Genomic DNA, 18,490 nt, shown 5'->3' on the forward strand with positions numbered 1-18,490 from the left:
CAGACCAAGGAACTTTTTTTCCACTCTTTAGTCATCCAGTTTTGGTGATGACTTGCTCTGTAGTCATTTTTTTTGTTCTTAGCCGACAGAATGACAGAAACTGGGAATCTTTCTGTTGCAGCTGTAGCACATCCAATTCAAAGAGTTGTGCACACTGTTCTTGCACTCAGCTGTTGATTGGTTATACTGTAGCCTGCCTGTAATACTGACCAAATCATGCCATATTTTGACATTTCTTTCTACTTTCTTTATACTTTACTATATACTTTTATACTGATTTTTAATTTTCTAATGTATGTATGTTAAGTCTATAAAAAATAAAATGTAGTTTGCTCTAATATCCCGTAATTACGAAGGCCCTGGGAGCTCAACACCCTGCAACTTAAGAAAACACATGCAAATAAAACATCAATATAATAACACATGCGCAGCATTGAGAAAATGCGCTGCAAATTCAGACAACAGTACATAACAGACAACACAATGAAAGTGTTTCCAGAGGACACTTAAAAGTGATGAACTGATGAACATGTCTGGACATGCGATCACAATGTTAAAATAAACCAAAAACACTCTTAGCTTATTTTCCAACACCACTGACAGATAACCGACTTCAATAATGTCAATGACGCCATGAGTCATAAACCGTGGCAACAACAAGCATGTCCAGACAAGTTTGTCACTTTTAAGTGTCCTCTGGAAAATTTTCAGCTGTGTTGTCTGTAATGTGTTGTGTTGTTTGTATTTGATGCATTTCTGTAATGTGTTGTGTTGTCTGATTTTGCAGTGCATTTCCTAGATGTTGCGCATGTGTTGTCAAATTGATGAAGATGTTTTCTTAATTTGCTTGTGTTTTGTCTATTTGCATATGTTTGCTTAAGTTGCAGCTCTCAGGGCTACTGTACCTAACACCCTTTCCTCAGTGCACATCATTACCTGCCAATTCAAATGGAAAGAAAAGAGTGGTGAGGCCAGTGTCTCTTGACAAGACACAAATTAAAAGTGCTGCACAGAGTTCAAATTCAAACAGATGACTGTAGTGGAATTAATTATGTGGCTGTTGACAAAAGGCCAAAATATTTAGTTCTAAACTGGAGCTTGTCCAAAGGTCGCTGTAACCTACTGTTAACAAGCTAATCTAACTAATTGTTAGTTAGCCAGTCAACTGACATTTGACTCGCCTTTATCTAAGCAAGATATGTCTTTATAGTCTCTCTTAGTTCCATTCAGTGCATTTGTGGCATTGGGGGAAAATGTGAGAAGGAGTAAGCTTTTGACAAAAACCACAAACACAAATGCTAAAACTTCTGGTGTTAAGGCTAATCACTAGATAGCTATCAAGCTATCAAGCATTGACATGCTAAAATGTTTTGGTAACATTCCTCACCCCATTGGAAACTTTTAGCCACTAATAACAGGAAGTATGTTTCTCTTGAGCGGATGTTTGTAGAGTTTGTCAGATGTGCAACACAACAAGATGTACTAGGACTAGTACATATATATTTATAGTAGTGGCTACACAGCTGCAGCTAATAGTGGTAATGATCATTTACTTCACCACTTTTTTAAAACTAAGTTTACCTAAGAAATATGTTGTTGATGTGACATCATTATGATGTGCTGCTTTGGAACTGTGTCACAAGCCACTGACTCATCGGTGTCCCAGGGTTCAATCAGTCAGCATCCCTAATCTTTGCCTGAGATCTAATTCACTACACACAGTGATTCACTACCTGATGAACTAGAGAAAAAAAATGAGCGAATTTCAGACACACTGAGAACCTCTGCCAGTAATCTAAATTTGACAAAAGAAGCATTACGGTAGTTTAAATTGTGTAAGCACACTAATAACTGATTCATCAATAAACCTCAGATGATATCTGGATATAATCTCATTTTGCCAATATTTGGATACATTTTAAACTGAAGTCAGAGGATGATTTTGGTATACTGATGATTGCGGCAATAATTGCATGAAATTACAAGTGACACATAATATGTCAGTCTTGTATGTTGTGACACTACCAAACAATCATTCCTTTAATTTCCCTAGCATATCATTCAGTTTAGTTGTGCACTCTTCTTTGTCATGTATATAATTGTGACAAACACATAGTGACAGGGGAGACTTTGTGTCACAAAGTATACGAAGGATTGGGATGATCGCTTCAACTGCCACAATGGAAATGCCTATGTTTATGTTAATAACCATTATACGCCTTCCCTGGATGACCACAATTTGTACAAAGGTTCAGGGTCTACTCTACAGTTTGAGTAGGTGTCTGAATTTCTGGTTGAATGAAAAATGCAAAGAGAATGGATGCTTAAAAAATGAACATGCCATTTTACTTCAGGTTCAGTGCATTCACACTGCCTCCTTGTTCTGGCACACACACCAAGCGCAGTGACATCCCACACACCAGCTTAACTCTCATGTAAAATTTACACAGTGTGCCGACAGGCAGAGGAGCAGCCACATCTGCTGTGTGAGTCTGCCTGTATCTGTGCCTCGATGCATGATGTGTGAGTCCAAGTGTGTACTGTGCATCAGTGTGTATGTTTGAGTGAGTGTGTGGATGTGGGTGTGAGGGAGCAAGAGTATTGTTAGTTTGAGGATGTCAAGGATGGATGTAATGTTGGGAGAACATCACACACAGAGTAGCAGAGGGAAAATCAATAGTGGAAACAATAAGTAGATATGAATTCTCTGAGGGTGTAAAACGTACGCCTGAATCAGTTAATTTTTTCTGTCTGTGCTCCAGACTGTTTCTGAAGTAGGTTCTATGGTGATGAATTAACTGTCTGATGTTGTTAGAATTAGCCCACGGTAACGTAACATAGCCTAACGCTATGATGACGACTTGCTATAAGTCTACTTAAGAGTCATTCATGACTTCATGGCTATTATTAAAGCTGGATTAAACTCTCCATGATGTGTTGTACTTGAAACACATCAGAGGGATCACTTAAGCAAAAGAGCAGTGCTCTCAACTAAGCCTGCTGACCTCATCTAGTGACTTCATATGTTAGCTCAGCTAGTGGCTCTTAGTACGCTGTATAGCATTACAATGATAACAACAGAACAAAACAGACACAGAATTCCACTCAATATGAAATCAAGAGGGGCAAAGCAAGTGTGGACCATGTCAGGGCCAGCGATGAGTGGCTACTTTACACTCTGTCAATGTGGCCATTAGCTGTAGAAATGATTCTACAATATGTCCCATTAATAGCCGGCTGAAGCAGGGTGCCTCATTGGAGATGATTCATTATTAATGTGGTCATTAAAGTGAGCTAGCCTAGCTCCTTAGTGTTAGCACTGGCTAACATTATTGATCAGACCAGTCAGGCAGAAGATGAGGCACTGGTCATTGAAGGAGAGCTGAAGGAGGAGGGAGGAGGTAAGTGCTCTGATTATCTGGCCAGATGAAGAGCACTCCTGTTTGATCTTCTAACTCATATCTTAGAGAAAGTGACAAGCTGTCTCCAGTGTATATTACTCTAGCCTCACCTACTTATAATTAATTTGCTGCTCATTTGCTCAGATCAATGCTCCTTTTCCTCACAAGAGACTACAACATGCCCTCAACTCTAGGAGGTGAACGCTACAGTGTTCAGGTGACAGCAGGATGAGTGTCTGAAGCTAAATCATCACTGTGGAGAGACGGCTATTAGTCAAAATTGCCATCACACATGATTCCTCCTCACTGCTTTTCTCCTGTTAAGTCCACATTTTGTACAGCTGATCTGAATCTATGGCTTCTTTTCATGCGTGTCCCCATAATTACACGCAAAACAGGTCTCAATTCACATCAGAGGGGCTCATGGTCACATGCAACAAAATACTTTACCACAGGTGCAATGACAATCCATTCTGTCAACTGTATAAATATAACTTTTTTCTTTTTTCCCTTCTTTTTCGACAAGCATATATTTACTCTGCCATTTTATTGTGTTAACTGGCTGCTGTTCAAACGATAATCACATGCAAACAAATGCTCTATTATATTCTACATGTAATCACCTGTTTCTTGGAAATTATAATGTCCAATTACACCACATGAGATGGCAATCAGTTTTATGTACTGTATGTACTTTTGTGGGTTTTTTGACTCAAGAGTTTGCATTCCATGTGACCCACTGCGTGTCACATCCACTGGATTAAAAAGCCTTTGGACAGAGCATATACCAGCATGAGGCCTCTTGAAAAGTCCCTGCTGAGAGCTGCAGGTGAGTTGTTTCGTTCTGTGAAAAATATTGTTCAGGAGAAGGTTATCAGTAAATCAAGCCACATATTGCTGATTATATTGCAACTACTGATTGTGCACAAATTGTGCTTTTGGCAGGTAATTGTTTACACGACGCAAACATCTTAAAAATGACTGTCATTTGTGTCATGCAGTGCCTATAAGAAGTATTCACTCTCCTTGGAAGTTTTCATGTTTTATTGTGTTATAACATTAAATCTATGTAATGTGACTTTTTTTGTCACTGAGCAACAGATTAATCCTATTTAATGTCAAAGTAACAACACATCTCTACGAAGAGATCTAAATTAATACCAAATATAAAATATAAAATAATCATTTGCATAAGTATTCATTCCCTCCAAGTCAGTATTTAATAGATACAACTTTGGCAGGACTTACAGCCCTGAGTCAGTGTGGATAGCTTTGGACATCTGGACACTGCAATTTTTCCTCATTCTTCTGTTTTTGACCTATCATACCTTTTTTAAGTCTGATGGTCAAAAAGCTAAATTCTGGTCTCATCCTTCCATAGAACCTTCTTCTATTGCTTTCTATTTGCTACTCTCTCATAAAGCTGCAATTAAGGAAGCACCTGGGCAACTGTTGTCTGCACTGTCTCTGCAATCCCAGCCTCTGAAGCTTGTAACTCCTTCAGAGTCATAGATCTCTTTGTGTCCTCCACCACCTCTTCTTCTTTCATTGTTGCTCAGTTTTTAAGGACGGCTTTCTTTAGCCAGAGGGTTTGCCACAATACTGACTCACCTGAAGTTGGACCTACAGGTGTAATTATACTACAACTAACTGAAACTCCTTGACTACACACAGGCGACCTCCATTTACCTAATTATATGAAAAAGACTAGTGATAATGTAGATGTGTCCTATTAAAGAGGGTGAATTCTTATGAAAACATACCTGTAATTAATTTAGGTCACCTTTTAGATGTGTTTTCACTTTGACATTAAATGTTCTTTTCTGTCGATAAGAAAAGACAAATCTACTTTGATTCAAAGCTATAAAACAATAAAACATGAAAATTTCCTAAAGGGGGTTGAATACTTTTATATGCACTGTATTTGATGAGACCACTGCTTTATTTCAAGTAAACACACCTAACACACACACAGAAACAGTTCTACAATGCTGTTCAGGTGTATCTGTGTATATGACAGCACCTTAGTTGTCACGAGTGACAACTAAGGTGTGTCAAATATCTGGATAAAACCTAAATGAACACCAACATCTGTAGTCTCTGTCCTCTCTCTCACTCGCTTAATCTTATTATCTCTCATTTAATCTTATTTTCATAAGATAATAAGTTCTCTCCAACATGAAAGTGAGACATAGAGAGAGAATAAAAGAAAAAGAGAAACACAGGGATAAGGAGAGAGGAGAGAGGGAGAGATCCAATTTCTTCAGGCTACACTATCAGTGGTATTGACCAGGCTGGCCAGTTTTCATCGGTGTTCCTTTTCTGTCAATCTGGGGAAATCAGAGAGCAATGGAGTGGGTTGAGAGAGGCTACACACATCCACTTGTGGTGTGGTGTGGTGTGTGTGTGCGTGTGCGTGCATGTGTGTGTGGGGTGCAAGAGCATAAATGAATGAATATCTGTGCAGTAAATAGCCTGTGGATATGGCTGTGTGGAGTGGGTACGTGTATGATGTGTGGGTTGTTTTCCATGTTGATGCTTTTAGCACAAAACCTTCTGACACAAAGGCTAAGAGCCACTGCTACCTTCAAACCTCTTCTTTGTCATAATGATAACCACAAAACACATCCTCAGATTTGTGTATTCTTCCTAAAGTACACTAGGTCAAAATGAAAGCATTTCAGGTTGGAATTCAGGTTGTTTTCCAATACTCCCTTTTTTATTTTGTGCTGGCTGCAGCACTCTTTTTGTACCTGTGTAACTGCTTTTTTATCTTGTATCAATGCTGCAACATGCCTGTCTGTGCTGGCTGTTGTCTTTAATGCCGTGTCTTAGATATTTAGATAAAACATGTAAAAGAATGCTAGCTGGTTCTTTAAATCTATGAAAGTGTGTGCTCGTGTGCTGAAACATTCACATTTAAGTGAAGTGAGTAGCACTCAGCGTGTCTGTGTGTGTGAGCACGCAGACATGTGTGTGGCAAAACAGTGGGATGAAAAGGGTAAATGCGATGTGATTGGTACCTGTGGGCGACAGAAAGAACTCAATTTCCAATACAGCAGCTGAATGCAGCCAATCAGTGCTGGGCTGTTGTGTGTAATGGCTCTGACGCCTTCAGGGGCTGAATTCTGTCGAAAACAACCCTGTTGGAGCTTCACTACATTCACTTCCTCAGGATGCTCACAAACATGTACATAAACACACATCTGAACCCTCAAAGGCACACACACACACGACAGAATTGGCGGTGCTAGCATGCCGAAAGAAATGAGAGACGTTCTCATTGAGACGCTCTTAGTCAAGGTGATGTCAAATAACATCAAATAAGCTGGCCTGTGAGATTAAGTACCCGAGCCATTTTGTGTCTTTCTGCATGTGTGTATACGTGTTTGAACACACATTTTCGTGAGCAGAAGTTAATGCATCCTGACATGCTTCAAGTTGACTTTTTCAATATTTAACCAAGTCAAGATCTTTTGCTAACCCTACACAAGTGCCTTTCTGAAACATGACCATCATGCTTTAGCGGATATTGTAGGGGAAGCAGATAAAATTCATTCACTGATTTAGATGCACACTTGAATGTGTGTGTAGCTGATGTGTTCACTGACCAGAGTTTTCATCAACCCGCTCCTCCACGGTGTGCTCCTTCTGGTGAACCCACTCGCTGTTGCACTTGAAGTAGATCTGGGTGGCGGGCGTGGCCTTGCAGTACAGGTTGACTGGTTTGTTCTTCACTATGTAGGCCTCCTCTGGCTCCATCAAAAACACAGGCAGCGGCTCCGGGGGGTCTGAAGGAAAGGTTTCCGGCAGCTCACCAAGACCAATGAAGTCATCGTCAACTGTGAAGGGAGAGGTGGCAAACAGGATGGAGGGAGGGACAGAGGAAGAGATGGAAGGAAATATGAAGAGGGGGACAAGTTGAGAAGAGAGGCATAAAGCCCCAGAAAAAAGAGAAAGAGAGAAAGGGTGGGTGGAAAGAGAAAGGAAGGCAGACAAGAGACAGTGGGACAGTGTATTATAACCACAGTCTTTGCATGGGATTATCCATTCGCACAGCACACAGTGAAATCCCTATCATTTGATATTTTGGAATGTTTACACAAGTGTATTTTAGAGCGCAGGAAATTCTGGGATTCCTCTCAGGCAATAAGACTGCATGGATTTACAGAAACCGGGCCTTGCTCGGTCTAACCACAACCAGCTACTGCTGAGAAACGAGACAGAGGCAGAGCCAATAATGAGAAGCAGAGTTCAGAGGTTGACTCTGAGGAACTGAAGTTATAAGCTGATCGCTCTCTGTCTACCATTTTCTCTCTCCCCCTCTCTTTCTCTTTGCTTTTGTCTCTTTCACACACACACACACACACAAGCCCATAGACGCATGCATGCGCACACACATGCAGCAGATCTAATGACCTCAGGCTTTTGGCCCAGTTTGTGCCATTCCTCGGATACTTCTGCAGTAGACAGATACGCTTCCCTGTAATTACAACTCCCTTTCATCTCCCTGTCTTAAATCACATACACACAGCTGCATGTGTATGCGTGCTCGCACACACACAAACATGAACAAATGCTCACAGTGGCACAAAACATCGCAAGCACACAAATATACGGGCATACACGCCCACAAGCGAGCACAGCTAACTTTCTAACTCTTTGAAGAGTGGAGGATGAAGCCTATTCGCCACCCCATTTGTCACCTCCAGAACTGTTCTATTCTTACCATCGAACCGGTAGACATCAATTATTCACAAGTGTGAAAGAAAGAAGGCAGAGTAATAGAGACAGAGATACAGTGGGAAAAAACAAGGTGAGAGAGAGAGAGAGAGAGAGAGAGAGGGAGGGAGAACAGAGGGAGACGGAGAGAGTAACTAAGCCTGACAGACTTAGATTGAGACATCGAAATGGAGTTGGGCAGACAGAAAACATAGCACAGGAGGACAGAAAACAGGAAGACAGACCCGTTTGGATAATAAAAGAGTTTATCAGTCCATCAGTAATTCTTCCATGTCCTTGTATCTCCCGCCTCCCTGTCCTGTGTGCGTGGACACACTGGAGCCTTGTTGTCTGACAGAGGCTGCCTCCTGGTTGTTTTGGGAGCACTAAATAATGCCTCAGCTGAGCAGATATCTCCCCACTATGTCTCTCTAATGTTATCTTTCCCTCCCATACCTGCCACAGATTGAAGATGATTACTGGGAAATGAAAGGGCAAGGGGAGCCAATCAGAAAATGACCAAACCTGCCCATCACCATTGGGGGAGGAGGGTTTTTATTTTTTTTCTGTGTACTGTTTTTTGTTTGTGTTTGCGTATGTGTGTGTATCAGAGAGTGGGTATGTGTATGATTCTGGTGAATGCTCTTGTGCTCTTCTATGATGTTTCTGTGACTGTATCAATGTTATAGCTTTTCATCAGAGAAAGTTCACACTTGCCCCTCTCTTTTCTTGGCTCCTAATCTGCTGCTAATTGCACAGAGGCAGTAAAGCCCAAGGTGACCTCTGACCGTTAAGAGTAACTGCCTCCTTACTCAGCTTTGATCGACCTTCATCTTTTACTGTCTAAATAAGAAATAAACTATGAAATATTGTCAAGCTTTTCATTGGTCTTTATGTAGGTGATGACTCTTTAATGTAGAAGTCTATTTCAGCAGACCTTGGCTTAGTCTGTTCGTTTTTGCTCCATAGTCCTCAGTCCACCCACATCCTCAGCCAGGGGACCCTGACCCAGAAACAGGCAAAGAGAGGCAAGGAAACTCATTAAAGATTGTGTTAGCCTTCTTTCACCCTCCATTCCCATTATCTCTCCATCTCTCTCTCCCTCCTGGCTCCTTCGCTCTGTCGAACTGTGAGGCACAGAGATCTGAAACGAGCATGAAAGCGTGGCTCCCTTACACACGAAGAGACGCGCGCCTCATACGCTCACACGCATACACTCGTGCCAGCATTAATGTGCACAGAGGCACACACAAACTCGCTCACAGATATTCAAATTCATCAACTTCCTCAGTGCGAGAAATAATAAATTCAAGTGAATGGAACTACCCTCCAGTGAAAAATCAGCCCAGAAATGAAAAAAGAAACCACATGACAAAATGAAAGACCCTGACTCTTACCAATCACGCTGTCCCCGCCACCCCTCCCCGCCCACCAACACCCAACACCCACCACCCCAGCACCTACTTCAGCCCTCCCTCGTGAACAGAATACTGAGAGCAACAAGAAACTCAAAGAGAAACGTTACTTTTTTCTGGCTCCACCTCCCCCCAGCCTCCATTCATATGCAATGGGAAGACAGTTCATGATACAATTGTTTAGGCATCGCCCTGTTCGAGATGATGCAATCTCTGTGGGTACAAACAGCCATGATGTATATCTAACACTCAACAAGTGCAGAACATATTACCATACAGTACTTCTAGAGATCAAATATGCATCCTGAGGTGCTTATTTAGTGTCATATTCCTTTAATTGGTACATTAATATGGCATGACTCCTTTGTTCGAAATGCAATATGGATTTTTCCAAGCATTTGTAATTCTGTGGCTTGATTTTAATCAGAAAGTTTTTAAATTGCCTCCATATTGAGTGTTTAAAATTTAATGAAATATGTCCTTGCAGCACTTTTATTCAAATTGTATTTTGCTCTGTAATTAGGGTGAGTTTTCCTAATTCACATTGTAAGTCTTATTAGTGAATATTTTAAGAGTCAAATTGAATATTAGTTGAATTTTATATCAGTTCAACATCCCAACTACTGAAAAGTTTTGAATATAAATGAGCTGCACATTGTTCTAAAAATAAGCTAATGAATGAATGAAGTTGGCCCTCTTGCATTGTCAATGTGAACTCATCAGGTAGGGGGCGAAAATGTCTGTAAAAAAGAGGAGACTTAAAGAATGGTGGAAATTAATCGAATTAATCCAGTCTTAGCAAGTGGGAATGAGCAGAGGTTTGAGAGGGTCTTGGCAGTCAGCCCCTCCTTGGCTTGAATTGACTCCAATAGCTGTGGGAGTGGAGCAATATTAAAGGATGATTACATTTTGGACGCAAGCAAATCAAAGTCAAACCAGGCTCATAACACTGGCACCGCTATGTATTAAAGCACAGTCTCAAAGATAAGACATACAAAAACTTCCAAAAGAGATGTTACATCTTAAGCTAAAAAAAGAACATCTGTGTTACATAAATGCATAAACAGAGAAGTGCTCAACACCCACACCAGACTCACACATACACACATATGTGTTCAATTCAAACATATGAGGTAAGACTCCATAGCACTTTGGACTATACAGTATGTGGTTAACAGCTTGCCAAAACCCAAATTACCTGTCCAATTAGCCAAAGGTCAAGTTTCCTATGCTCCTCATTTTTTCTGAGTTTGTATTGACAGTATTTTCCTTGAGCGTTGTCTGGGTGACCATCACTTCACTGAATCTTAGACACAACAGAGACATAATGACTAGCTTACATCAATAGTTCCCATTAGAAATGAGCACTGGCTGGCTGTATTAAGTATTATCCAGCATCCATCCATATGCAGTTCAAATATACTTTGAGATGAGCTACAGTAATACATCCAGAAGCATTATTAGTCCTCACCCCTGCAATCAGTATAGTGCTATCAGAGGCCATCAATACCTTAGTCACATTAATGAGTTGCTTGTGCTGAGAACAGTGAAAGCTGATGACAGGACATCCCAAGCACTTTAGACATTCAGTCAGTGTCCAGGCTGCGATGACTTTGTCCTGGGCTTTAGTTGCTCCTCTATTGCCCCTGCTCTGTCACAAATGCACTTAAGACCATAAACACGTCAGCGTCTTATGTCAACAGGAGCCAAAGACGATTTTCTATGAAAGATGCTGTGGAAAATTTGCCAACGCAAGACCTTGAAAGATTTATGTAGATTTCTCAAGAGTAAGCAAAAATTGCATTTCAATGCAAAGCCCACACACATTATGTACTTATGGCTATCAACAATGTGACTCCATCTCAGTTGTTACACTGGAGTCCCCCATTCATATCATGTGGAAAAAATATTTAAATTTTTTCAAATATAAAGCCAACAACAAAATCTGATATAAAGCCAAACATTGGTTGGGTTGTATATGGCATATATCATGCTTTTTGTGATTTTGTTGTTGTTGCTAAGGTCATTGCTAAGGTTGCTCCACAGGCTGTTCACGTTGCCCACTCACATATTTCAGATTGAATTTGGGCTTGTATGGATGTATTTGAGAAATTTCCATTTCGGGTAAAGAACAAGAAAAAATCCAACTACTATTGTTGAAGTGGAAGTCTGCTGAGGGGGGCTCATGGAAAGGGGGGCCTTAAAGAGACAGGAGCTAAAACGGCCTGTTTCAGACAGAGGCTGAACTGAGGGGCTGCATAAAGTGCTAGTATAAGATAAGATAAACTCTAGATATGGACCTGGAAATGTGCATGATACCTCCCCTTTAAAGGTATGCAACACAATATCTACATTGTTGAACGATTGATACAACTTCAATGGAGCATTGATTATTGTTACGCAAAAACCATGAGTTTGATGTTTTAACATCTTAATAGTGGTGACCCAATAATCACAAGTTAATAAAGATACAGACAGAGACAGAGATGTAGTTTTGATACACATAAAAATGCATTCCCACAAACACATACAGACTACATACTATACACCAGTGGAAGGCAAATAACTGCCTGTGGGGCAAATCTGGCCCTCCGGTAAAAAATATTTGATCCCTTGATGAAAGTTGAAGTTCTGATTTTCATAGTTTACATTAAAACTTTTACATAATTTTTCACAAATCTAATGCTTAATCTGTAGATTTAAAAAATACAGGGTTTGTGAAAATCATAATGAATATAAGCTTATTAATTCTAATACTGCCCACAGACATGAGAGACATTAATACCGTGGTTGCGCCATGCCATTTGAACAGTGCATAGCCTGCCAGGAAGGTGTAAATTCCAACAGTTTTAATTCCACAACTTTAGCCAATTCATCCATAACAGATTGGTTCTTCACAACAGTGGCAGCGCCAGAGATTTTCTTTTGCTGGTGCTATGAGGTTGCTCCACTTTTCAGCAAGGGTGCTCTGAAATGTAAGGTTTCCCATTAATGTGCCAGTCTTCACAGTTTAATTTCTACTGCAACATCCCCGATACATGAACGTATACATGCACACACACATACATACATACACAGTATCCGCTCCATGACAGATACAATGTCATTCTGTGTTTAACACAAGGCGAAATATTCAACTCATGGGATATAGATGTAAGGTTCACAAGCCTGCCTATGTAAACACACCTCTGAATATATAAATTTCACACAATTATGAGGTTTGTGCCCATTTCAGCCTCAGATTCTGAGATCACAAACTCATGCTACGAATACCTTGACTAATGAATCAACAGTATTCTGTTCCATAGACTTGATGTTATATGAATGAGCATCACGTAGAGATAACTATAAGGAGTCAGAATTTGTGCCTCAACCACCAAATGCATTTCATTCATAATGGGCAACAGAGAAAAAAAATCATGCACTTACCAATAGATATCTTCACAACAAAACAATGCGTCTGTTGTGGTGGTTGCGAAGGCATCAATGATTTTGTCGCTGTCCAGGGCCCTTATTCTCTCAGTGTTTATAGCCAACAGTGCCAGGTTACTGATTCAAGAGTCTCCACTGCTGCTCCTCAAGTAGATTTTCAAATGACGCTAACAAGAAAAACTGTGCTCACAGCTTACTGATGTGATGGGAAGTGCCAAAGACATGCATATCACTTTGTATAAGTCTATAAATGCATCTTTGTACAGCCTCATGACGGATAGGAACTCCTGAGCACTGGTGATAGTATGTCCCTGTTCTTCTTTTCTTTGCAGTAACCCACAAGCCTGGTAGAGCTCTGCAGACAAGTTTTCCTCACTGATTCCATAATGATGGGCCATGGGCAGTATATGCCTCGAAAAGATGTGCGTTTGGGGCTTAGGGCCGGCACACCTCTCAGTACATCATTTGTCTGTTGAAAAGCAGTGTTTCATCTCCATTAACAACCTGTCTATATATAACAGGATAGAGAGAGTGCATTCTCAGGTCATCCATGCTGCCTAAGTGTGCTCCTTCTAATGGGGCCTCCACAACAAAACTCCAAATGTCGAGCTGTTTGGGCCTGCCTTCTTTCACGTGGTGAAGTCTGTGTTGCAATTCTTGTGTTCGCGCACAGGCCTTCTGCTTGCTTTCAGATTTCTTTCCATTTATCTTCTGTGCACGTTTCTGAGATGGCAGTGATTACAGACTGGGCCAGATCATCTGCCACTTCAAGATCAGAATTGGGGGACTGCAGCTGATCTGACATGAATTTAGTTGTTCTGAATACATCCTTGAAAAGAATGACATGCATAACAAACTTCTCTTCAATGATTGCACTGATAGCTCTTTCCCCTGTCCTCCGGTGTGGGTTTAACTGGCCGTTGATGTCACGCAGGGTAGCCTGGATCGCTGGGAGAGTATTCTTGACTGCCCAGATTGCATTATACCGGCATGCCCAGCGAGTGTCACATTGCTTCTTCAGTTCAACACGCTGTGATGTTGTCTCATGTTCCTTTTGTTTTTTCATGAAAAGATCGTGCACCAGCGACCCAGAAAAAAACTCGTAGAGCATTTACAGTGTCTCAAAAAACTCTGCTGCAGTGTCGACATTATACACACAGTCCACTAACACCAAGTTGAGCTTAAGTGCATGGCAATGTATATAAATTGCCTGTGGCACCTCCTTCCTGAACTTTTCCTGCACTCCATTGTTACATCTCGATATTACCAACTAGGGTTGGGCCGATGGGTAATGCCATTGTCCATCACCGATGGCTGACAGTCATTGACCACTGAGCCTCTACCATCATAACATTGTGATTTAAAAATAATATAACCATAAATTAATCAGCAGAAGGTTATATTGGTGAATAACCAATAAAGTTTGTCTCTTGTCTCAAAGTGCAACACAGAACATATATTCATGCATGAGTCATTTTTAGCCAAATGAGTATTTAAATATGCTGTAACTCTGATAGCACTCACTTACTAATGGGATAAATGACGTCTGTCGTCGATCAATTATATTCTGAAATGAATTAAAAGAAATAAACAAACCATATAGGCCTACATTTCTACTGTGTCAGTTAGTGGCCCCAAAATGAAAAAAATCCTGAAAAAACTGGCCCATGGTTGAACCTAATTTCTGACCCCTGCTATACGCTATATACAGCATACACTATGTATGCTGTATACACTGTGCAGTAGTGGCTCTATCACCTGTCTTGCTGTATACAGTATGCCTTTGCAGGATATTTGTCAGACTGTTTTTCTTACATCATATATTGCATGTGAGTGTCTGCGATAACAGCTTTTGAATGCTGGGCTCTGACACCACTGTGCAAGATAAGCTCTCTATATTCTATCTGTACTCAAGCAGATTTATTGTCCCAAAGAAAACACTGTATCAGTGGGGCCAATGTTTCCCTTCCATCAGGGGAGAGTCAAGCATGAAAAAGGATGAGCACTGACATAAATCTTCTCCCTCTTCATTCCAGTTTTATTCCTATTTGTCCTCTTTGCTCTCCTCTCTTTCCCTCTCGCCTTCTCCCCTTAACTTTTCTTTCCAGTCATCCTTCCCATCATCCAGTCTATACAGTATATTCTGTCTCCCGATGGAGAAAAAGATCGGTAAGTGGTTTGCCAGATAGGCAGACAACAGAAAGCTTTACTAGGCAATGTATTGCTATGCTGCAATGGGGAAGGACAAGAGGTGGTTTGCAGCTGAGTGGTCAAGCAGAATAATAAACCACTCAGCTGTCATGTCAATTGAAGCAGGATAAATAGACTGTCAATCAGATCTACCTATAAATGTGCTTTGAGCACACCTACCCATTATATTGAGTGAACATAAATCAATGGAAACGACTTTCTCTAGTCAATACTTGTTAGTATTGGATTAAGTAAAGACCCATTCATCCCAGTGGCTTAAATCAATATGTATGGCTGTTGTTTTAAAAGCAAAATCCTTTAGAAGCTCCATGAGGAACAGGCAAATAAGTGCAAGCTTCCTTCCACTCTAATGTCTCTTTACAGTCCAGTGCTTTATATACACTAATATGTCTACACACATTGTCTGCAGGGCCCCATCTTTCGCTTGGCTGCAGCAGGTATTTATTGATTACTGTTAGGGGCCAGTGACCCCTCCCTTGCCCTGTCCTATCTGTGACTCTCTGCCAGGGTGTGCTAAGCGCACTCATATTTCATCTCTAGGGAATCCTGCCATCACAAAACCCAGCAGGGGAGGAGTAGTCAAGAAAAACAAGCAGACATTCTCTAAAGTTAAAAGTCAGGTGTCTCCAACATTAACCTGCCAATCAGTTCACAGCTCATAGTCATGCCACCGCAGACCAGAATCTCAATGACCTGGAGAGATGCACACTAAAGCCGCCAAATAAACCAAATGAATAATTCAATCAGGGCATTATATAGAGGTCCAATTCATGGGTCTTATCTTTACCAGTATGTGATGTAATTGGAAAAATGATTCTGCACAAATTGATTTAGCCCACCGTGGTAAAGTGCAAACAGGCTACTGAACAGAAAGCAGTTGTATCACTGAGGAGTGGGCCTGGAGATAAGCATTTAAATTGTATCTACCCAGAAATGGACATTGAGCGATAAACAGTAACCTGTGTTTTCCCTTCCCCTTTTCATATATCTCCCTCGGTGACCTTATAAAGCGGACAGAAAAGAAGAGAATCTCGTTAAAAAAAACATAATTAGTAAAAGCAGCCATCAAGTTGTCTAATCAATTTCAGACCACGGTTTTATTACTCTGATGTTTTTTTTCTAACTATTCCTGTCTTTGCTAGTCATGTCTTTCTCATTGGGGGTGTTTACATGTTCTCTCTGGTCCTTATCCCTGACCTTCACTCAGTCCTCTCTGGCTCGACTCTGGCAGGAGGCAGCTGGTGGTTGCCAGGGTCATGCTAGGCCTTGGCCACTGTCTGTCCAGTCACATCACAGTGCCAGGAAAGGCAAGGTCAAAGCATCATGATAATTAAGGCTCATCATTTTCCTTTCCTTTTTACTTATATATAACCCCCAAATACTCAAATTTTTTGAATTAGAAGTTTAAATTTATTTTCATCCAGATTCTGTCAGCACATATCTGTAAGTTGTTGTGTTTCCTGCTGCAAGAACAGACTGTTCACCTCAGTAATCGAAATCCTCTTGCAAACAAAAACTGGTCAGACATTTATTTTGATAATAGAAATTGAAGATAATGGGGAGAAAATGGAAATGAGCCTCGGAAAATGTGCCAATTTCCATCTAAGTGAAAACATCCATAAATGCAAAATTGAGATTTGTACTGGAAATGGCATTTTTAAAATCTGATTTTCAACTGGAACACTGACTAACTAGCATTTTTTCAATTAAATTAAATGATGAGTCCTAGTGTTAATGGGATAACGATAACTCCCAGAGGTGAATAGACACCATCTTCAATCCAAGACTAACAGAGAGTAAGTAAGAGAATTTCAGAGGTCAGGACTAGATTGTTGAGTGATCTTAGGAAAATGCACAAATAGGAATTGAAATCACCACTATCGGTTCAATTTAAAATGTACAAATGGTAGTGCAAGACCATGTGTGGTATTCCTTTTGCAGGTTACATGTGTTTACATAAACACTGCAGAAAAATAATCCTATTGAGCCATGGAAACAGTAACACTGAATAGTAACTGCAAGACAGAGGTCATGAAGACTTAAAATGTGTAAAGACCAATGTAGGCTTTTCATCTCAGTTCCACAAAGGTCACATTGCTTTGATGCATGTTTCCACTCTTTTAATTTAGTCTTTTATACTGTTAGAGAATGAATTTGTGGATCGCATTATTTTAACCTTCTTATTCACATGCATCACAATCTTACAATCTTTGTTTTTCTACAGCTTTTCTAAATGTTTTTCTACTCACTCTCATTTTCCACCGTCCTCTCTTCACCGTATATTCCTGTTCTCCCCCCTCGCCTCCCCTGCCCTTCCCTCCCCCCCATTTGCTCCCTCCTGGATGAAAAGCCATTTTGGTGGTTGATTGGAGAATGATGCTGCTACTTAGAGAGTCACTCCATCAGCACTGAGGGAGGAGAAGAGAGCGCAAGGAGAGAGGGAAAAGCTCAGGAGGAGTAGTGGCTCCCTGGGGCGCTGTAGCTGTGATGGGTGAGCTGTCAAACGCCCCATTGTCCAAATTACCCAGCAAGCACCATGTCACCACCCGGGACTAATTTACAGTGCGGTGCTGTATATGGCACAGACATCGCTCTCTGAGTAGAGTCCGTGGGAGAGACAAGAGAGGAAAGGGGTGTAAGGGAGGAGTGGGGGGTCCAACCTAACACCTTCCAGAGAGGTACAACAGGGCTTCAAACACAGACAGTCTGAAGAGAAACCCTAATTAACTTCATGCAGCTTTGGCGTTTGCTGTCTTTCTGCTCCAAGGCCTCAATGACAGGTGTCAATATGAATATGTGTCATGCTCCTGTGCCTCCACACCCACCCACTGCCTGCCAAACACACATATTCATTGATGCACAAACACTTTAGTACAGTTTTACAGCAGCCATTGCATACAGAGGCCCCTTGCTTGACTTCACTTGCTGTCATAACGACTGGTCCTTTTAGCACAAACTGGCATGGTCATTCACTTGTCACATGTCACACCCCTGGGTGTCCAAAGCCAGACAGGGCCATCACCCTACCCCATACCGACCGGTGGGCCATGGAGTGGAGCGGTTCTTGTCAGAGGAGACATGTTGCACTCTCTGACCCCTCACTGTGCCCAAAAGCTTGATTCGATGCCTCTACTTTGGCTAATTGGCTCAGAGCAGCGGGCAGCCCCATTCTGCTACCAGTAAAAGGCCAAATGACCAGAATGGAAAACATACAAACAGAAAGAAGACAATGGAGACACAGGATCATGCCATCATGCCTTCCAAAAATTATCATCCCAATAAACTAATTTTATAGCAACAGAATGAACT

The 18,490-nt window shown here is 41.1% G+C and overlaps 1 protein-coding gene across 3 annotated transcripts in view; it reads right to left on the reverse strand.

Annotated features, from left to right (window-relative positions):
- unc5cb (unc-5 netrin receptor Cb) overlaps nucleotides 1–18,490 on the reverse strand; it is a 124,107-nt gene that overhangs the window by 50,487 nt on the left and 55,130 nt on the right. For all 3 annotated transcript variants that reach the window (XM_042396199.1, XM_042396198.1, XM_042396200.1), the window contains exon 2: nucleotides 7,013–7,243. In XM_042396199.1, the coding sequence (XP_042252133.1) occupies nucleotides 7,013–7,243 (231 nt within the window). The remainder of the gene's footprint in view (nucleotides 1–7,012; nucleotides 7,244–18,490) is intronic.

Source organism: Thunnus maccoyii, chromosome 19, assembly GCF_910596095.1.
Source record: "Thunnus maccoyii chromosome 19, fThuMac1.1, whole genome shotgun sequence".
NCBI lineage: Eukaryota > Metazoa > Chordata > Actinopteri > Scombriformes > Scombridae > Thunnus > Thunnus maccoyii.